The sequence below is a fragment of the Carassius carassius genome, chromosome 40 (assembly GCF_963082965.1).
Source record: "Carassius carassius chromosome 40, fCarCar2.1, whole genome shotgun sequence".
NCBI classification, from domain to species: domain Eukaryota; kingdom Metazoa; phylum Chordata; class Actinopteri; order Cypriniformes; family Cyprinidae; genus Carassius; species Carassius carassius.
In genome coordinates this window covers 25,644,385-25,667,177 of record NC_081794.1, presented here as the reverse complement: position 1 = coordinate 25,667,177, position 22,793 = coordinate 25,644,385, and the positions used below count along the sequence as shown (strand labels likewise).

The following is a 22,793-nucleotide window of genomic DNA, read 5'->3' as shown; positions in this document are numbered from 1 at the left end:
ACTCACAATGTCCATATGTGTGCATGGAGGTAAATGGTCCAGGTCTCTCTGCCATTCCGCTGCAGTATTCCATTGTTCCTATGTTTCCCGTATGTATCGTGTGATGTTTTAATTCAGGTATTAGGCAAGAATCAGACGTATGTACGTGTAATGTAATAGTACTTTACTGTGACAACATATTAGACAGTTCTTACACAGACAGCCATCATCTCTCGCGGGCTTAGTGCTAACATAGGACGGCCCGAGTACCACTGTGCGTCAATGTCGTAAAACATCACTGTCGTAAACTTCATACTGCATATCCTAAACACTATATATCGTGTGAGGTATTGGAGCAGTTTTTAACGCAACAGTAACTTCCAGGCATGGTAAAACAGTGCAGAATTGTGAGAACCTCCTCTACTACCGAGTTAACAACACACGTAAACAATCATGTTTTGCCGCCGGTGTCCTGCCAACATGGCGGAGACTGTGATATAGAGGGGAGGGGCTCTATGCTATGACAACAACTCCTCACTCTCAATACAGCTGTCAGACCCCAAAAACAGCCACAAACACAGTCCCACACAACCTGATTAAAAAAGCTGGATGCAATGGAGTGCAACTATTGCTCCAAAGTATTTATGAAAGTATTTAAGGAAAAGCTAAATGCTAATAACTGAACATAAATTATATTTATAAAATAAACATTTTATTAAAATATAAATTATTAAAATATAAATTAAATAAATATTTACTATAAAATACATAAATAACATAAAACAAATAAATAAACAACTAAACAAACATTGTAGCTATTCACAGAGATTTTGGTAAATAAAGTAATATTTAATAAAGTGGACTCATTTAAAGACTACAGAAGGCATCAACAGAAGCACATACTGTGCCATTGCTTAATCTCAGAACTCAGAGTCTTAAAAGGTTTCTACATTATTCTTAAAAATACTTTTTTCTAGGGAGAAAGTGAGTGAAAGTGGGAAATTAATGTGATTTTACTTCCAGAACCCTGCTGTGGTGCTCTGTTTCTGTGGATAAAAATAAGACTACAAAAACTCAAGACACAAGTCTCATAATTGGATGCTTATACACTATAACATGCTAGTCCTGCCTCTGTTCTCTTCATGCTAATTAATGGTAAAAAATTACACTACAATGCACAATTTATATGTTGAATCATCTGATAGCGAGACTGCATCTGAAGTATGTAATAATTCCATCTCTTCCATATAATTATGTAGTATCCATAAGAAGCCCTTGAGAAAATTTTGTAACAAATGCATGAAAACCTACTTTGAGAGAGAAAATGTGCATTACAACAGCATAATGTATGGTTCACCTTCAAACAGTAATGAGGATTTTTGCAGCAGATCAAGAATTGGTAAAAAGCGAGGGCAAGCTATTTCGGTTCTTTTTGTCAAGATCTAAAGAATAATAATCAAGAAGTCCTTCAGTCTCACACATATTCATTTAAGATTCAGTCAGGATGGAGTGTTCAGGAGTGAATATCATTCTGTATCTTAAAATAACCCCAAGACCTTCAGTAAAAGACCAGCATAAATCTGTGCCAGATTTGGAACTTTGTACATAGGCAACAATACAAATACTGCCTAGCTAGGTTGTTCAATAGGCCTTGGAGCAGATGTCTGATGTCCATTCAAAACAATATGTTGCCACTCAGTTTTATTTTCACACTGGTCTCACATCACTCACTCTGGGGGAACTTGGGTGGGTTGTCATTGACGTCAGTCAGCGTGATGTTGATGGTGGTTGAGCCCGACAGCCCTCCCACCTGCCCCGCCATGTCTTTGGCTTGAATCACCACAGAGTAATGTTCTCTCGCCTCTCGATCCATGTCTGTCAGCGCTGTTCTGATGATTCCTGCAAAACACACACAAACAAACGTACGGCACACATTATTTACATCATTTGCACTATTAAAGCAATAAGCCACAGGCATTCGCGTTACTGTGCTTTATGAATATAATGACAGAAACCAGTGTTTAAAAAAAGGTAAACATTTCTTCTTCTTCTTCTTCTTATGCATATAATAATAATAATAATAATAGTTACTATTATTAAACAGTTTCTTGCATCATGTTGTATAAGAACAGCAATATGAAACATTATTGTTGTTGTTATTAATATTCTTTGATATGATAATAATAATAATTTTTCTATTATTAAACATTTTTTTTGCATCATGTTGTTTTTCTATTTTATCTGTTTTCTTTTTATTCATTATATTATTTAAAAGCCCTTAAAAGCTACACGTACTGCATTAAAGTTAACTGAGACTTGTTATAGCACTTATATATCATTGCTCTTTTTTTGATTTTGATTGCTTCCATTGTCAGTTTCTTTGGATAAAAGCGTCTGCTAAATCACTAAATGTAAATGTAAATGTTGTAACAGCAATATGATGCAGTCTTTTTGTTGTTATTAATATTCTTAAACAACAACACTAATGTAAAGTTATATTAAACATCCGTTTTTTGCATCATGTTGTTATAAGAACAGCAATATGACGTATTGTTGTTGTTGTTGTTGTTATTAATATTCTTTAATAATAATAATAATAATAACAATAGTTACTATTATTAAACATCTGTTTCTTGCATTATGTTGTTATAAGCACAGCAATATGATGCTTTGTTGTTGTTGTTATTAATATTTTTTTTAATAATAATAATAGTTTCTTATTTTTTTTTATTTAACGTAGCAGAAACGTGTGAATTTATATCAAATTTTACACCATTGGCTCATATCTACACTTCATTCTTGGCTTTGTTGTCTAATTTTAAAACAATCATAAGCAGCAGTGACAGTTAGTATGGCTTGTTAAAATAACAGAGATAAGTGCTCATGTCTGTAAAGTCTTTTCTGCACCAAGGTCAGTTTCTCTGTTCTCTGGTCTGTTTTGAAATGAGACAAAGCCAAGGCTTGCGATGGTGCCGCACACGGCTGCTTCAGTGCTTGGCTCTCCAGTGTTTGTACTGTTTTGTATTTTTTTTCTTCTGTTTTTTGTTTATTAAACACGATCACTTTCACCAGGGATGAACTGCTGAACATTCGGCAGAAAACACCACAAAATCTTCTACCGGATCTTTTACAGAATGTTGTAGTCGGCAGATTTTTCACACTCTGCTGCTCTGTGTTTCACTGAAACCTGGCTGTATGACGCCATTCAGCTGTTTAGGGCAGATCACCACGCAGAATCAACGGGGAAATCGTGTGGCAGCGGTACATGCTTTTACATCAATTAACGGTGGTGTACAGATGTAGCTGTGTTAAAGAAGATGTGCTTTCCTGATCTAGAAGTGCTCTTCATTAACTGCAAGCCGTTCCACAGAAATTTCACCCATTAATTCTTGTGAGTGTTTAAATTCCTCCGCAAGTGCACATGAGCTCAGCTTTACAGAAACTCGCTGATCAGATCATAGAGACAGAAAACCAACACCCGGACTGTTTTAATCATTCTTGGGGACTTGGGGAAAGCAAAACTTTCCCGTTAACTCCCAAAATACAGACAGCATGTTACATGTCCCACCAAAGACAGTTACATACTGGATCACTGATATACAACAATAAAGAATGCATACCACTCTGTTTCACGAGCAGCTTTGGGGCTGTCTGATCACTGCCTGGTTCATCTTATACCGACCTAAAAGCAGAAACTTAAATCTGCTAAACCTGTAGTAAAGACTGTAAAGAGATGGACCAATGAAACAGAGTGGGTTTTAAAAGCCTGTTTTGACCTCATCTTCGTCAGGCCAAAGAGAATGCCTACAGAAATGGGGAAATGGGGAGAAATGGGGAGTCTTGTACAATCAGGCCAGGAACACACTGAATAAAGAGATTAGAGTGGCTAAAAGGACCTACACTAAAAAGTTGGGAGATCAGTTCACTTCTAATGACTCAACTTCAGTGTGGAAAGGTCAGAGAAACATCACAAACTACAACACACCACCCCCCTGAGGTGAATCAACAACTTGCTAACGACCTGAATGAGTTTTATTGTAGATTTGTAACCCCCACACCCATTCTGACCATCTCTCCACACAACCATTAACACCTCCTGCAATCCCCCTATCTCTACCTTCTGCTCTTCAAATCAGTGATAATGATGTGTGCCAGGTCTTCAGGAAGAACAAAAGAAGAGAGGCACCAGACCCAGATGGTGTTACACCAGCCTTTCTGAAAACCTGTGCTGACCAGCTGGCCCCCATCTTTTCACAGATATTCAACAGATCTCTGGAGTTGTGTGAAGTCCCTTCCTGCTTCAAACGCTCCACCAACATCCCCGTTCCAAATAAACCCAAGATAACAGGACTTAACGACTACAGACCTGTGGCTCAAACGTCTGTCGTCATGAAGTCATTTGAAAAACTGGTTCTGGTTTATCTGAAGGACATCACTGGACCCTTACTGGACCGATAGGCAACAGCTAGTGAGGCAAGATATGCAACAGCTAGTGAGATTCGGGAAATTCATGTCCAACAGCCGCTTCACCACCACTGGTGCCCCTCAGGGATGTGTTCTCTCCCCACTGCTCTTCTCCCTGTACACCAATGACATCACCACTAAAAACCCCTCTGTCAAGCTCCTGAAGTTTGCAAACGACACTACAGTCATCAGTCTCATACAGGATGTTGACGAGTCTGCTTACAGTCAAGAGGTTGAGCAGCTGGCTGTCTTGTGCAGTCTTAATAACCTGGAGCTGAACATGCTCAAAACAGTGGAGATGATAGTGGACTTAAGGAGAAACCCCCCTGCACTCCCCCCACTCACCATCATAGACATAACTGTGGCGGCAGTGGAGTCATTCAGATTCCTGGGAACCACCATCTCTCAGGACCTGAAGTGGGACAATCACATTGACTCCACTGTTAAAAAGGTTCAACAAAGGTTGTACTTCCTTAGCCAGCTGAGAGAGTTTAACCTGCCACAAGAGCTGCTGAAACAGATCTACTTAGCCGTCATTGAGTCTTTCCTGAGCACTTCAATAACTGTCTGGTTTGGTTCAGCTACAAAATCAGACATGAGAAGACTACAGAGAATGGTTCGGACTGCTGAAAGGATTATTGGTGCTCCCCTGCCCACCCTTCAAGAACTGTTTACATCTAGAGTGAGGAAAAGGGCTCAGAAAAATCCCTCTGGATCCCTCAAATCCAAGTTATCCCCTTTTTGAACTTTTGCCATCTAGCCAGAGCTTCAGAGCTGCAAATACCAGGACAGCCAGGCACAAGAACAGTTTCTTCCCCCAGGGAATCTACAGTACCTCATGAACAGTTAAATGTTCCCCACTTATGCAATAAAAATGTGCAATATTGTTATATTTATTTGTTACTACCTATCTTAGTACATCCCTGCATCTCACTCTATTATTTTCCATTATCATCTATAGCACAACTGTTCATACAGTTTTGACATCTTTCCTGCAGAGGTCACAAAAAAAAAAAAAAAAAGAGAGAACTGTGCCCACAAAAACATTTTTAAATTTTTCCGTTTTTGAAATTTAGAGTCAAATTAACAATTTGTATGTTTTGGGGAACTGCTTAAATGTGGTGCCCAGAAGCAACATCATGCCACAGTGTAACAAATATGATGCTGCATAAAAGAGAATATTGCTATTAGTTTTCATTTCATTAATTTGTATGCTTTGTCAAATATTAAGCTCCATATCTTTTTAAATATTTACATATTATTAGTTACATTTAAGTCCAAAGTAAATTCAGGAACCAATTCAGATGCAATCCATTCTCCGGTCCAAACACGTCTCAGGCTCTAAATCACGCATTGTGTCACACAATCTGGGCTTGACATCAACTTTTTCGCTTCTCCAAAATTACTAGTATTTCAGCATTTTCACCGGCCATATTTTTGTTTCTGGGTAATTATATTTTATATGATTAACAACTTTTTTACTTAAAATTTACTTAAATTGATTTTCAGGTAATTTTTGCCTTTATAAAATACAATCTTTACTAACCTTATTAAATGAAGGCTTTGCAGAATTGTTCATGTATCAAATAATTAAATTTAACTAATAATTAAAGTTAATATAATGAGACACTATAGGACTGTTACCAATTAAATGAAATCAGAATTAACAAAACAGGTCTTTCCACTACAGAATAAAGTGAAGCAGCTGAAGTGGAAATTAGATGCATTTTACAGACACAAATGTAATGAAACTCAAATGTAGCATGCCATGAATGCACTTACACTGTAAAATTACAACTGCATAAATAATATCATGTTTTAAAGTACAATTTTTTCATTTTTTTATTTTATTTTTATAAACAAACTTGAAATAGCCTAATTTTAAATATGAAAGCAAACCGCTAGGAAATAGCAGCAGTCTTATTGAGTGAGTCATTGAGTCATTCATTCAAACAATTTGTTCAAACAGCTGATTAATTCAAGAATGAACCAAGTGCCTGTTTTATAAATGGGTAAGTAAATCCTTGATTTGTTCAAATTGATACACTGAATCAATTGGTAACACCACATGTGTTTTTCAGACATATGCGACAATTGCGGTGATCTTTGTTCGGAACTATTTTCATTAATTCGAGCTCAAACAGTCAGCACTGACTGTGTTTCAAATGTAGCCTAAGTCACTCATTAGGCAATAAACTAGATACTTGTTTGAACTCTTGCATAAAATAAATGTTACATTTGCAGTAATTCTGGTTTTCAGTGTAAACTGCACTCTTTGGGTTTTGTCAGTTTGCTTAACTAGGTTATATCATATGTTACAGAAATATAAAAGCTGCATTTTTACTGCAGTAGTGTGTTTCTTCTGTGTGCCCTTGCATTCATTTGTTTAGATTTTTTCAGGAGATTCTTTCACACACAGACAGGCTGCATGAGCCTTTACTGCACGACCTTGTCACTGCCAGTACATTATCCACTATTGCCATTTGCACCAAATGTAATAAAATCTGAATCATTGTAGCTGAAATGTCTGTGCTTCCCTATAGATATTTTAATCATATTTGTTGTCCGGTCAGGCAAATACAACTTTTTCACTTGCCCTTTAAAAAAATCCACTTGTCCCAGACAAGCATTAATGTTGAGCTCTGCTACTGTATAAAAATTAACCCACCGAAGTGGCTAGTGGGAATGACTGTGTTACTTGCCACTGCTGAAATATGGCAGGTGTTAATGTCAAGCCCTGCACACAATGTCTTTCCTCCATACCGTTATCACACAGTTTATTTTTCTTTCTCTTTCTTTCTTTCTTTCTTTCTTTCTTTCTTTCTTTCTTTCTTTCTTTCTTTCTTTCTTTCTTTCTTTCTTTCTTTCTTTCTTTCTTTCTTTCTTTCTTTCTTTCTTTTTCTCTCACACACACTCACATATCCACGCCTCCGTATCCTTCTCACCTTTGTTCTGTGTCTCAGACTGATGTCCTCATTGGTGAATTATCCTGCAGTCAGATGGAAATCAAAGATCCCAACTGCAGTAAAACCCAGTTGTGGGACTCTTGGCACTCTTTTTTTGTGGTATTTTTCTTTATAAAATATTTTAGTAATAAATCATTAATAAATCATATATCATTTAAATGGTACTTTAAAATCTAATGGCGGTCTCCTCCCCCTTAGTGGGCAGGGTCAAGTGTCATATTACAAAATGCATTACGGTCTTCTAGAACCAAAACTTTTTATAATCTTGGCAACAAACATATCATTGGAAAAGTCTGAGTCTCAGGATTTCACATTTGGTGGTATTTTGAGATAGAAGTAAAATTCACCGAGAAATCTAGAGAAAAATTCATTAAGCAAAATTCAAAGTCGTTTTGATTACTCCCAGTGGCTGTATGTGGTATGATGCCCTAAATAAAATCTCACAGGAACCTACATTTTTTTCATATCAACTTCAAATTTGTAACATAACTTATGTAGACACAAATCTTTAATTTTATACCAAATTAAGAGTAAAACCTGTTATGTAAAATATTTATAATAAAATATAATAAAATTTATATAACGCATTTTATTTACAGTACATTTAAACTTCTATAACTTTTTGATACTTCAATTTATTTTTAAAAATCTGCCAATTTGCTTCTTTAAAAAGAGACCAACCTTAGGTTTATATTCCAAAGTGTTCATAAAATACAGCAATTTAAGTTTGGATAGTGCACTTTAATGCCTATTTTAAAAATGGGGGGTGACAAGTAACAAGGAATGACAGGTAACTTTTAAGAATAATATTTTAATTGATAATCTACTCTGGAAAAAAAATATTTTCTTGCTTAGATGTTTTGTCTTGTTTCCAGCCAAAATATCAAAACATTCTTAAATAAAGAAGGATTTTATAGAGACAAGAAAAAAAATATTGTCTTGTTTTCAGAAAACAAACAAGTCAAAATAAAGAGAGTTTTTGCTTTGAAACAAGCATAATAATCTGCCAATGGGGTAAGATAAATAATCTTGTTTTCTGTTTGAAAAAAAAATTATAATAATAATGAAATAGCTCTCATAAGCCAATGAGAGTTATCTATATAGATATTCACTGCTGTTTGAAAGTTTGGGGTTGGAAAGATTTATTAATATCTTAAAATAATTCTGATGCTCTGCAAGGATTTATTTGATCAAAAATACCATAAAAACCAGCAATATTATAATATTATTGTAATTTAAAATGTTTTCTGTTTTAATATTATTTAACAACAAATTAAAAACTCCTTGTGATCGCAACACTGAATTTTCATCAGCCAGTTCTCCAAACTTCAGTGTAATAATCATTCTAATATGTTAACTCTGGTGCTCAAAACATATTTCTTCTCATAATTAATGCTGAAAGCTTTGCGTCTTCTGTGATTACAGTACATCCCAACAGCCACAGAAACTCATCCAGATGGGCCAAATATGTTGAGAATGTTAGATTTTATTTGTGTCAGATTTGAGGGATGTTCAGTCAAGGAGGAACGGCAGGAACAATTACTCTTTACAAAATGGAAGTGTTATCAGACAATCCAATCCTGCTTTATATTTGCTTGAAAACAATAGCGCTGGTAGCCTGCGGCATCCTCTGATAGAGGGCTTTGACTGGGACACTCAGTCAATACACGCAAGCCATTAAAGAACAGATTACAGACTCATGAATAAACAGGCTGGGTGTTGGAGTCGGCCTCTAAACAGGAATTCAGCTTGGCGCTTGCCTCCCTATAATTGACTGATTCATTTTTCACTTTAATTTATGAAGTACAAACAGAGAGAAAATATTGATTTGTCATTATTACAGTGAAAAGTGGTTTTGCATAGACCATAAATAACCATCGGGTTTTCCCGGTTATTGTCTAAAATCTTTTTTAAATGCTTGTTTTGTTTCATTTCCCTCATGATAATGAAGAACCAAAATAAACACAGAAAAATTAAGATAATAGCATGTGAAGAGTGTCGGGTTGACAGCCTCAGGATTAGCTGTGCGTGGGCAGGTTAGAACATTAGATGTGGGTTGGGGCACGAGTGACCGCAGGCGATGGTATTAACATGCAGGGCAAGTTTGGATGACCATTCTCACTTGTCACACTCAGAGCAGGGCAAAGGCGGCTGAATGCACCAGGGACAGACCCGAATATCTTGTACAGTTCCAAAAATACCCAAGTGAAACACCATACAACTGAACTTTCTTGCTGGGTTTATACAGACAGTGTCAGCCAATACAAAACTGACCACCATGATGGACATGAAGGGCATTGCACATTGCTAGGATGTTTAAGTGGTTTCTAAGTGGCCCAAGTCAAACAAGATGACAGGAAATCAGGCCCATATCTGATAAATAAATAAATAAAAATTAATTGATAATTAGACTTTCCAAATCAATAAAAATAAACAAAGATAAAAAATAAAACAATAAAACTGCAAAGAGAGACAGGCAGACCCTATATCCCCATGAAGTCAAACGGTCACAAAGAGTAACATGTTTTTGTAATCACATGCGTGAAGTCTATTATGTCAAGTTTATCATGTCACATACAAATTGCATTAACACGAGTCCATTACACCAGAATTCACAGAATTCTTCTTTGCTTGCAAAATAGTTTAGAGCAGTGTGAAAGCTAGTTTAAGCTAGTTAATGCTGGTAAAAGCCAGTTTCTTTCTGCCAGCCAACCACCATGTTTTGTTTTTATTCCTTTTTGTTTTTTTTTCTAGTGAAGCCATTGTCTGGTTGTTCAAGCTACTGCAGTGATGATGCAGTTATGATACATTGTTTCTCCTCTATGCCTTGCCTTTCTGAAACGCACATTTTTTTTTACCATGCTCATCGGTCTGAATAGTGAAGTGTGCTCTGACTGGTCAGCTATCCAGTGCATTGTGATTGGCTGAATGACTAAAGTATGTGACGGAAATGTTACGCCCCTTACCATATTGTGATGATGCGTGTTCCGGCATGATAATAAAAAAACAATAAATCCCATTACAAACGAGGCATTTGTTGCATCCAGTTGGGACAATAAATACTGATTATATAGACTTACACTTTCTTATTACATCTTGCTATGCGTAAACATAATACCATGTCTGCATTTGTGATTAAGAAATAACAAACAAGCTCTACTCTTCACTGCTCTAAACTTGTGTATGAATCATCAGTGGCAAATTCTTTAAATATGTAAACGTACTTAGACTGTGAGTCAGAAGCACCATACTGTCCTTGCAAATATGGAACTGCCCCACTTTATAGAAACAGACACCGGTTTCACAAGTTTGCCTTGCATATAATAAAGTGAGAAAAAATAGTATGCATATTTGGCGTGCTGCCTAGGGAGAGGGCTCTGAGCTTGGTATCGGCCCGAACACTGAGTGCCCCCCCTATTGTATGGGTCGACAATAAGGAGTCGGGTGGTGGAGGGATGCTGGAATACTAGAGAGAATGAAGGTAAGGCTGCAATGATTATTTATAGTGGTTCTTTCTCATGGTGGTTGGATAAGGGATGTGATTACTGATGGTGAATTGGCCGCATTGAATATCTGCACAAGGTTCTCTCTCGAGGTGGTTGGATTGATGGTGTGATTATTAATAGTGAATTGGCCGAGTTGATTACCTGTGCGTGTTCCTCACGAAATTTGTTAACAAAAGATCACGTTGTAGTATACTGTCACAGGAAACCGTCCCCATCCTCCGTAAAATGCAGTGCACACATATTTGGATTTTAACTGTTCTGGAACAGTGTTGTAAATCCAACTTAACCACTGATTTGTGTCCTGTTGTGTCCTCTTTTGAAAGGCCATACAAAGTACTTCCACTTTCACAACGAAAAACACAAGCGTCTCTACAGCATGCTGCCAGTGGCAACAGCGAGAATAAAAGAAAAGACTTATTTCTTTGCGTGAACATTTGGGTGGCTTTATGCAAATCTTCCCACATTGTGAGTTAGACATGTGGGGCATTAGAATGAGCAATTTTAAGTAGGCGTGGTTGACTTAACTTTTATAAATAATATCTATTTTTATTTGAGACTTCAGTCTTTGCAACTTTACAGATCTTCTATGCACCAAGAGCTTTTAACACTCCAAAGAGAAAGGAAAACTTGGCATTGAATCATATGACCCCTTTAAGGAAACTGATCAGCACTTTTGACAAGAGGATTTGGTGACATCAAAAGGTCGAGAAGGAAAGTCATTATACTCAATCTGCACTACAAGTGAGTGTAGTGATGCAAGAAAAACAGATCACACCACAGTTATTTCAGTCTCAGAGAGAAAAAAAAATAAAATAATAATAATAAAAAAAAAAAATAATAAACGGAGAGGTTCTAATAAGTACTAATATTTTTGCGTCATTGATAGACTTTTATAATTTGTAAAGTACAATTAAACCCTTCTGAACTTGTTAAAGTCAAAATAATAAAAGAACAAACAAATGAATAACATAAATTACAATTATGAATAAAAATAAAACCACTTGACAATAAAAAAAATTATAAAAATATATATATATTTTGAATTAGATTTATTTTTATATTTTCTGTTCCCGTTTAATGCCATTTAATTTCACTTAAAGTTTTTGAAATGTTGTTAGTTCCTGTCCTTTCAATTATTTTAAATATATGTTTATAGTTTTAATTGAAGTTAATATAGTACTCCAATTTAAAAAAAAAGAAAAAAAAAATTATATATATATATATATATATATATATATATATATATATATATATATATATATATAATTATTAAATATTTTATTTTATTTACAGTAACAAAAAATATATTTTTATTGTAGTTTCCAATAATAACTCTGCATTGCACCCATCACAGCCAAGAAAACCATGTGACATTCGGCACTTGCCATTTACAAAACGTAATTGATGAAAGTTTGAGCAAACTAGTTTGGCTGCATTTGTTTTTTAATGCACTCTTACTTATGCTTCATCTTCAGTGAATCCCAGCATCCCAACCCAAGAGCATCCCCCCTCCCCACCCACCCATCATCAAACTAGTTGGATCTGTCACCAGCCCTTGTTCTGGGAGCTGATAATTTACAGATGAGAAGAAGCATGAAATAAACAATGTCATAAATGCATCCAAATTGTCTTCTTATACGCAAGTATATGCTGGAAGATTTCCCAGAATGCATCTCAGTGAACAAAAGCCTAGCACATTGGTACAAAAAGAGGTTTGTAAACTTTCCAAAATAAATCTTCCATTCATTTCTCCTGTTTTAACGCCATAACTCCATTTCTTGCCTGCCAAGGCTTGAGCCCCGGTGGTGTAGCAGAGATATTACCCAAGCTGCAGCATTACTTAACCTAGGCTCCTAAGGCAACACAAGTCTCTGGCACACAGCCATTCACTCCATTAAAACAACACAAAGACTAATGTTGTGACCTTTTCTTCATCCGTCAGGGGTGAGGGAGTGTCTCTCCGCAGCTATCACTCAAGTTTATTGTGTTGGATTGGTAAGTGCTCTTGAGGAAATATGAAACAAGCTTGCTGTAAATGAAGGAAAGTGTAGTATTTGTTATTAGGATGTACAAGAAGGCTTCCGGGAAGCCCCCAAATAAAGAAAACCCCCATGAAATTCATCCTTCCATCAGAGGGCACTTTAGACCAGAGCCATTAAGAATCCCATAGTATTCTTGGAAGAAATCTCTATGGAAACCAGCGAGGAACAAGAAACAAGTGGCGAATCTGGCCCAAGGTTAGCAGAGTGAGCAAAACCTTTTACTCATCTCTTCCTCACACCGTCTGTCTGTAATTTCCTATTTCTCCATCTTATTCCCTCTCGCTCCCTCGCTTTTCGCAGCATGTGCTTTTATAGAGAAGGTCAGTCTAGGTGAGCAAAGGGGATTATGAGAAATTATCTTTGGCCTGTTCGAGCTCCAAGGGCTATAAAACAGGACGTTGAGCAGTTTACTTCTACAATGTGTTGGATTTTAACAATTGGACTTAGATTTTACCAAAAAGCTTTCATAAAAATTATAGATCTATAATCATTTACTCATGCTTAAAATGTATGACTTTCTTTTGTGGAGAAAAACAAAGTTTTTATTTTGTTTTGTTTTGCACACAATGAAAGTCACTGGGGTCCAATGTTTTAAAACACCACTGATTTTTATTGAATGAACAAAAAGAGAACAAAATGTGTTCAAAATATATTTTTCCAGAGATTAAAAAAAAAAAAAAAAGCATTACATCAGTGTTGTAAACTTTTGTTTTTGTCCATACAATGAAAGATCAACTGCACCCAATTCAAAGAGTTCAAATGAAAACTTAGAGCATACAGAGATGAATCAGTCAGTGATAAATATGTGCTCTTTTGTCTCTGGAGGTAAAAAATAGTGCAGGAGGGCTTTGTAATATGTTGGAAAGCATTAGCGGCTGGGGACGGCCTTGACAAACTGGCGTGCTTTTCTAAATTGATCAGAACAGGAAGTTGCACTAATCCTCTCTTTTAGAGAGTCCCTGATCTGTGTCAGAGAAGCTTGAAACTCACACGCTGAAACCCTCCAGACTCCCTGATCAGCAGAGAAATTAGCCTACTTAACTGGCAGCATATGTGTGTGTGTACAAGAAAGAGAGATTGCTATGCTTTACCCATCATGGAGGACTCTGAAATCGGCAATCCTGATTACTCACTGGAACCTCTTATAAGAAAAGGGGAAGACGAAGATCTGACCTCACTTATTAACAAGCTTAAAGTCTGACTTGATGTGTGCCAGTGAGTGGGACGTGTTGGGCCTCTTCATTGCCACTAGCTTATAATGAGCTGTCTTCATAGAATGATGCTGGCTTTATTACTAAAGAATATGTTTAGTTTCAAATCATATATCAACATGAGGATGCAAACTTTCAAAGTTTGTGACGATTATCAGCATTGTTTGTTAGGAAAAAACCATCAGTATTACTGTTGCTCATAGTTTAGGTTATTGATTTAAACAAACTGTTTGTGCCACAGACAATAATGATACCTCAAATTGCACAGCTTGTTAGGAAAGGTACAATATACTGTTCAAAGTTTGATTTTTTTATGCTTTTGAAAGAAGTCTCTTATGCTTACCAAGGCTGCATCTATTTGATAAAAAATAAAGTAAAAACAGCAGTACTGTGAAAAATTATTATCATTTGAAAGAAGTGTTTACTATTTGAATGCATTTGTAAATGTAATTTATTTCTGTGATGCAAAGCAGTTTCCTACCCAGCATCATTACTGCTGTCTTTAGTCACAAGATCCTTCAGAAGGAAAAAATAATTAATACATAATTTAGTGTTTAAGAAACATTTCTTATTATCAGTGTTGAAAACAGTTCTGCCTAATATTTTTGCAGAAACTGTGATATTTTTTATTTTCTTCAGAAAGTTTAAACATGTAACTTTTTATAACTCTAATTCATACTTGCTGAATAAATGATTTGATTTCCATAAAAAAAAGAAAAAAAGAAAGAAAATTCTAATTGAAAACAAAAAACAAAACAACAACAACAGATTGATTTGACTTGTACTGAAGGAGAAACCTGAGAAGTATCTACAAATCTTCCAATGGAGCATCATTTATTATTATCAATGTTGAAAACAGCTGTGCTGGTTAATTTGTTATTTATTGTTATTTTACTTACTATCACTGCAGAAACCATGAATAAAAATAAAAAATAAAAAATTAAAAAAAGAAAAGAAAAAAATCACGTAATTAGACAAATGAATGGACGGATGATTAAAGCGTTGAAAAGAAAAAAAAAAGAGAAAAAAATATTGACTTGTACTGAGGGAGAACTTCCAACCTCTTGAACAACTAAAACATACACAAGGATTCATCCAGAACACCTTATCAACCACATTACAGTGCCGGAAATGTTATGTGGCTTCAGCAAACCACACTTACTCTATTGCCTTTCATCTAATTAATTATTCAAATTATTAATTAGAATGAATCACAATACTTGTTAACTGCTAGTTTATATGAGCAGAATAAATCCCAGCAGCTGACATTATATCTCCTCTATTGGAATGGAAATTAACTAACCAAATAAAGAAATAAAGCCATTGCTTTTAGTTAACCGCTATTTATTGGATTACAGAGGAATGTTGTGCACAAAGCCATAACCATGGCATTAAACTTGTTTACAGTGCCTCTAAAACTGCCACCAGTTAGAGCTGGACTAAATTAAACCGTATATTACTAGTACATCATTCTCCTCCTAAATGACATGTCCTTTTCTGGCAGTGACTTTGTTATTCGTTCTGGGTGCATCTGCTGACCTAATGACCACAATCATCTCATCCTGCTCAAAACAATACGGCTGCGCTTACCATATAATCAAAGAAAGATTGACTATTGACTAGCGCTCTCTCTGTTGAATTGATTCATGAAGGCTTCTCTTCTATCTCCCAGGGTGCTTTATCTAAAGTTTTTAATCCCGTTGTCGTCTATATTTGTGTTCTCTGACATCCATTTAACCGTCAATTACCAGTGAAGACATTCACTAGCACATTAAATGGCGGAATAGCATCTCATTTCCAAGAGATTATTTGAGTTCGCCTATAGCTCTGAGTTCACATTAGGTGTGTTGGAAATGAGCAGTGTTCAACTTCCTAATTCTGAGTTTTCTGATTGAACATCAAAAAAAAATTGTAAACTGTATACGGAAACCAGGACTTTTAACCTGTGAATTATTCCACAATTGTCCATTTCACACTAGTTTTGCTAAAAATTACTTGCAACTATAACTGTGCATTCATATTTTGGATAGAACAGACAAAAGAAATAAATCTAAGTTAAAATTATAAATTGCATAGTAATTAATAAACGTATAATATATAACATAATATTATATAATATATCATATACAAACCTAATTCCAGAGAAGTTGGGACATTGTGTAAAATGCAATAAATTCTCTTTAACTTTTTCTCTATATTTCTCTTTAACTTTTATTTAATTGACAAATAAAATATTTCCAAAGTTTTCATTGACCATCGTAAATGTATTTTGTATATATGAACAAAGTTGCGTCAGAGAACGCTTTGGGGAACGGCTCCAGCATGACGGCTCTGGATCACATGTGTAATCAGTCCAATGGATGGGTGAGATGTCATAGGCGGGTGACGTCAGAGACCAGGAAGCTTAAAAGCATAAGCGGGTGAAGCCGGCATTCAGCCTTCTGTCTTCAGCAAGCGCCCTGTGCGTGTGTCAGTCGCTATCTGTTTGTGAGTTTTATTTAATGTAATTTGTCCACTGATAAGCTCCATTAGTCAAGGCTTCAATCAAGAGAAATCTTGGGCGAGAGCAGGCAGCGTCAAGGCTGTGTGTTTTCCCTGCCAGAAAAAAATAAAAAAAAATAAAAAAGGGGTAGGGACATGCAGTTTTTGTGTTGTCTGCTTGAGAGTGAAGCGCGCAGTATCAGCTCTCGCGGGTGTTGACGGCTGCGATGCGAGCGTTTGATTCAATCTCAGATGGCTCTCTTTGAGGAGGGAGCCTTCATTGGTGTTTCTCGGGGTGCCAGCCCCACTTTCGCCGAGGCGAGGCGGTGGTTGTGCTCGCGGGTGTTCGCTTTCGGATCCGCTGGAAGGAGTGTAGATGGGCAAGTCCCTATCTTCTTTCTTAACCACCAGATTCGGCACCCGCACTCGGGGGTTCGGAAGCCCTCGTTTGCGGTACTTTCCCGGTGAGAGGGCGCACCGTGCTGCCTGTCTTTCTCTGGGGAGATTGATGTGGAGGGCGTTGATGAGCTCACCAGTTGAACAAGCATCAGTTGCATAAGCCCCAGTTACGCATGCATATTATGCCTAATATAATGAGCAGCATTAATGAGGAGTGGAGCTTGCGCAGTCGGCTCTCGGGGGGGCTGATTGTGCTTTTCTTGCTGTTAAGCGCTCCACTTTCACCGAGCACGCTCTGAGGAATGTGTCCGTGCATGCGATTTTGCAGTTGCGGTCGCGCTGATGCTGCTGCAGAGATCGCGGGAATCGCAAATGATCTGGCGAACGGGTTGGAGACGGCTCGTCCTATCTCCACCCGTGTTCCCTAGATCAAGAGCTTGTTCTCGAGACTTGGAAGCCCGCGCTACGGTTCCTTCCCCCTCTGAGGCAGAGCTTGGTGCAGCATTCATCTTTCTCTGAGGAGATTGATGTTGTTTGTGTGACTGAGTGGCAAAAAACAATAACAAAAAAACACACGCGCTGCCGAGGCAACGTGTGTATTAGGCTACATTGTTTCGTTTTGATGTAAATTATTCTACACCAGACCATGTTTACTTGTCTGGTTGTTGACTATATTTAATTCTGAGGAATAAAATGAATATTTATCTGACTATGAGAAGTTAGATGTACAGGGGCTCTTGGGATGTAATTTCTCGTGTGAGAACACGTGTTTACCTCTCTTCCTCTGAGGAGGTTGAGGCGGTCAGGGGCTGCTGGGCGGACATGCCCTTTTCTGGCTGTGAATTTGATATTCGTTCAGGGTGCATCTGCTGACATAATGACCACAATTGTCACAATCAGCCCCTTGTGTCGGGGTGGGGGTGTCACTTTTTGTACTCCGCAGACGCTAGAGTCAGAGTGGCGCTCCCAGGCCGAAGGCTTCTAGTGGAAAGCGGACCGCCATTCTGTGGACCGCCATTTTCGCTGGATAGCCTTCGTCATAACATCCTGATGCCTAAGGCCTAAGACTTTTTTGAGGGCCAGCTCCCTCTGGGGAAGAGCGGTGTACAGCACATTACACTGTGCCCATCTCTCCTCAGTGCCCTCAGGAGATCGATATGCCAACCCTGCCTGTGTTCCAGGGCACAGCGGTCTCCGGCGAGCGCTTCTCTCAGTTACCGCCCGGAAACGTAGCGGTGCTAAGACGCTCGCTACCTCTAGGGAGGTCTCTAGAGCAGCTAGTACGGTCGTCCCCTGCTGGTCCGCCGCTTAAGGGCACAGAGCAAGTGGCTCTAGGCGCACCAGAGGCCAGTCTCGTGAGACTGGTTCCCTTAAGAGGTTACATGGCGGTGTGGAAGCCCCTGCCAAGTGTGCTTCCTGGGGTCCTGCCCCGAGCAGGCTCTGGTTTAGTCTTCATTAAATCCACTTTAAATCCTGATCGAGTGTTTGTAATAACTTCCTTCTGCGATCACGGGTGGAATTTGGTCATTTACTGTTGTAAAAATATGCTATTTATAACCTTATACATCGCTGCACAAGTTAGCATTTCAGATGTAATTTTTTTATATTTTCTAAAAAAATGTCCCAGATCTCAAGAAAATTTCATACCAAGCTTAACTATCATAGTCGCGGGTTTATTATTCGGATATTTCATGTGTACATAGGTGTATCAGTGTTGTTGTGGGCAGATAACAACCAGGAAGTGTACAGGAAGCATGTGACACGATGTGACGCTGTCCAGTGTTGGGACTGTAAGACTGACAAGACGAGGGACCAATCAGAGTCTGTCAGAGCCACTGCTCGTGCACTGAGGAGCACACACACAGAGACAGCGCTGGGAGAGGCTATTTATCATCAGATCGCGTAAATCAGTGGACAATGAATAGAAATGATGATTCTGTCTAAAGAAATATGAAGTAAACATCAGTAAATATATCCACATATCTCCGCAGATATGCATCTTTGGTCTATAAATCCTTATTGACACTGTCCAGTGAGTCTATGTGAACACAAATAAACCGCTGCAGACGTGACTGAATATGAATGAGTTGTGAATTTCTATTCAAAATTTGGCATAACATGGATTTATTATTTTGCACTCCTGACATAAATTACTAAATAACTGTCACTGCAACAATGTTTTATCAAAACATTGGTTAAATATCGAAGCTAAAGTAAAACTTTCAAATGATGCACAGTTTGTCCAGATCAAGTAAGAGAGTGATGTTTAACATGCTGTGAAAGTGACACAATAATAATTTGGGTCCGTCGATGATCTTTGAACGCAAAGTGGTTAAAAAGATGCAGATTATATGAAAGAAAAATCTCTAGAAAATCTTGCTAACATGACCCCGGGCATCATGCATAAAACTTTGCATTACCTTCTTTCAATAAATAGCAGAATCTGTATATACAGCCACACCACTGGGTCACTGCTTCAACAGAGCAGCACCAGAAACAAACTCTTGACATGCACGTCAGAAGCAAAATGCTCTCTCAATCTAATGTAAATCTCTTTTTACAGCTGTCAGAGACTGTAAATCAGATGTCAGTGACAGGAATTACTTTCTACAGAGACAATGGAACAATAACTCTTCCATCTGATTAAAAGTGTTACGTTGAGAACTATTAAAGCTGTCATTAGCAAATGCTTCTCCCGTTCGAAATACTTTAAGGAGTTCATTGCGATTTTGCCTGTGCTGAGAGCAAAGTGCCATAAAAATGGAGTTCCTAGACTTATACTAAAACAAATCTAAATTATAATACTTTGATACACTGCAAAAAAGTATAAATAAACACACACACACACACACACACACACACACACACACACACACACACACACACACACACACACAGTATTACTATTATAATTATGACTATCATTATTATAGTCTCTTTCCTGTTGTAATGTTTGTAAATTTAATATATGGTATGTATTGAATATAAGTAAATTTAATTAATTAAAACATGTATAAAACGTGTATATATATATATATATATATATATATATATATATATATATATAGAGAGAGAGAGAGAGAGAGAGAGAGAGAGAGAGAGAGAGATGGATGGATGGATAGATTATGAAGACATTTATTATTTATTTAGAGTAAACTAATGAAACATGCACAATAAAAAAAATAATAAAAAATAAATAAATAAGTGCCTTGAGAAAGTGAAAAGGGTAAATTATTATTTCATGTCACTTTCGAGGTATTCAAGATATGCTCTGCCACATCTCAGTATATTCATATACATCTACAAATAGAAAATATTAGTACACTACAGTATTAAATGTCCTGGGATATAGTTTGTGAGAGATTGAAAGTGAAGTATCACTAAAATACAATACACTAAAGCAAGGCTAAGTCAATCATTCTTGTCTTTTTCTCTTTCTCATACAATCCCCTAAATCGGTTCTCACGTCTCCTGTCTGAATGCATTAAGTCCTTGTACACCGTCTACAATAAACTCAGTCTGGCAAAAACTGATACTGTTTCTTGCCACAAATCCATTAAGCTTTTCATCTCCAAAAACTCACCAAAGTCATTGATATGCTTTTCATCACTATGTCTGTGATATGAAAAAAAAAAAATTCCATAAAGACCTCACAAACACACCTGTTACAGCTGTTGACAACAGAAAACATCAGGAAGAATCTATATAAAAAAAGCAATCCTCCTCTTCTGTCTGTCAGAATATATTAACAATATGTAGATTATACGAAAGAAAAATCTCTAGAAAGTCTTGCTAACATGACCCCGGGCATCATGCATAAAACTTTGCATTACCTTTTTTAAATACATAGCAGAGTCTACACATACACCCACACCACTGGGTCACGGCTTCAGCAGAGCATTGCACAAAAATATTATAATATGAAAGGCTACATGTACAGAACGTCAGAAAGTGCTTATGCACATCCTGTGTGCAGAATGATGCACTTGATGCAACACAGAGTCACAGTACGCAGCTCTCAACATAGAAAAGTTCAAAGCACAAAGGGAAGAGATATTGATGTGTAGTTTATTGCATCTGTGCATTAGTTTGAGCCGTTTCATTTAACAGTTTAACATCTTAAATGTAATTTTTTTTAATTCTTCACAGTTCCCATGCAAAATGCTGCAGTCTTTAGTCTTTAGTTAAGACCAAACGTTTACAAATCGGGATGATCTGCATTATCAAAGCACTAGTCTGCCAAATACTTATGGAAGGGATTTGCAAGAGCCTGTGTGAAGGCTGGGACATGTCTAGTGGTTATCATCATCAACAACTTATTTTATGCTTTTCTAGCAGTATTTTTCAAAATAGTCATTACATTGTGTCATGACTATGCATTGCAGATGCTTGTGTGTGTGAGAGACTGGCAAAATAATGAAGCATGGGGAGTTTCAGAACCATGTACAGTAACAGAAATTACAATAAAGGAGTGAAGCATTTCAGCACCACGGACAGTGGCATATATTACCTCTATGACAAAAAAACAAAAATAACGGGATGCCAAATGAAACTACTTGTTAATTGTTACTTGCATAATGTCAAGGGTTTTGTGTAAATGTTTATTGCTTCAAGGTCAATGTGTTTGCAAACCATCTGACCAACTTAAAGGGGTCATCGGATGCCCATTTTCCACAGGTTGATATGATTCTTTAGGGTCTTAATGAAAAGTCTGTAACATAGTTTGATTAAAAGTTCACAATGTTAGTGTAAAACTTCACCATTTTTACCCTGTCAAAACCAGCTTAAAGCCCCACCCCTCTCTTCCGAGCCGCTCTCTGAGAGATGGTAAACTTTAGCTGCATTCATATTAAAACTTGCTAACTAGCACATTGTTAGTAAGGGTGAATTGCAAAGATTTATTAAAAAAACCTTACATTCACTTCTTCTAGACATGAATCTGGATCACAAATGATACATGTAAACATAGATGAATTTAGGTAGATCGGGGGCGCATGCCCTTCAGACACAAAGGTATTCCACTGCGTCTTCAGGGGCTCGGATGAAGTAGGTAAATGACGACTGCTATGGTCATTATTACATCCAACAACAGAACACCTTAATCGCTTAATAGTCATTCTCATCTACATCTGCTCCGGCGGTGAAAAAATGGCGAATTGATGACAGCTCACTTTGTGCACTAAGGTAAGATGCCAGTCCAGTCTGTGCTGAAATGCTACTGTCAATCAAACAATCGTGGGAGGGGCCTTGAGATCATGAGATCATCTTGATTTGAGAAAGAGGAAATTATTTAACGAGATTATTAAAAAATGGAAAATTAAACGAAAATTAAAAAATGGGTGGATCTTTATCATCATAGGGTGGTTGTGTACACACACTGCCAACACACATTTCTGTTGAAAACAGCTTGTAAAAGTGCATGTCACATTTGGTGACTCCTTTAACCTGACATATCCAAGTGAGAGACTATTCCGTTTACACACAAAGCAGGATGCAATTATATTTGTTGGGAATTGGTTGGTTTTCAATCTTTCTGTCCTACTGTACATTTCTTTATTTTGTCTTTCTTTACTTCCTTTTGACTTTTCCCTTTTCCTTTTATCATTCCTTCCATCCAACCATTTTTCTTTTTTTTCTTTTTCTAATATCTTACTATCATTTGTTTTTTATTGTTCTCCTTCGTTTATTGATTTGTCTGTTTCTTCCTTCCTTTTCCCTTACCTTCTATCACTTTGACTTGTCTTT

At 37.1% G+C, this 22,793-nt stretch overlaps 1 protein-coding gene across 3 annotated transcripts in view; it reads right to left on the bottom strand.

Annotated features, from left to right (window-relative positions):
- Positions 1-22,793, bottom strand: part of LOC132122466 (cadherin-18-like) — a 185,381-nt gene that overhangs the window by 49,496 nt on the left and 113,092 nt on the right. For all 3 annotated transcript variants that reach the window (XM_059532755.1, XM_059532756.1, XM_059532754.1), the window contains one exon: positions 1,711-1,878. In XM_059532755.1, the coding sequence (XP_059388738.1) occupies positions 1,711-1,878 (168 nt within the window). The remainder of the gene's footprint in view (positions 1-1,710; positions 1,879-22,793) is intronic.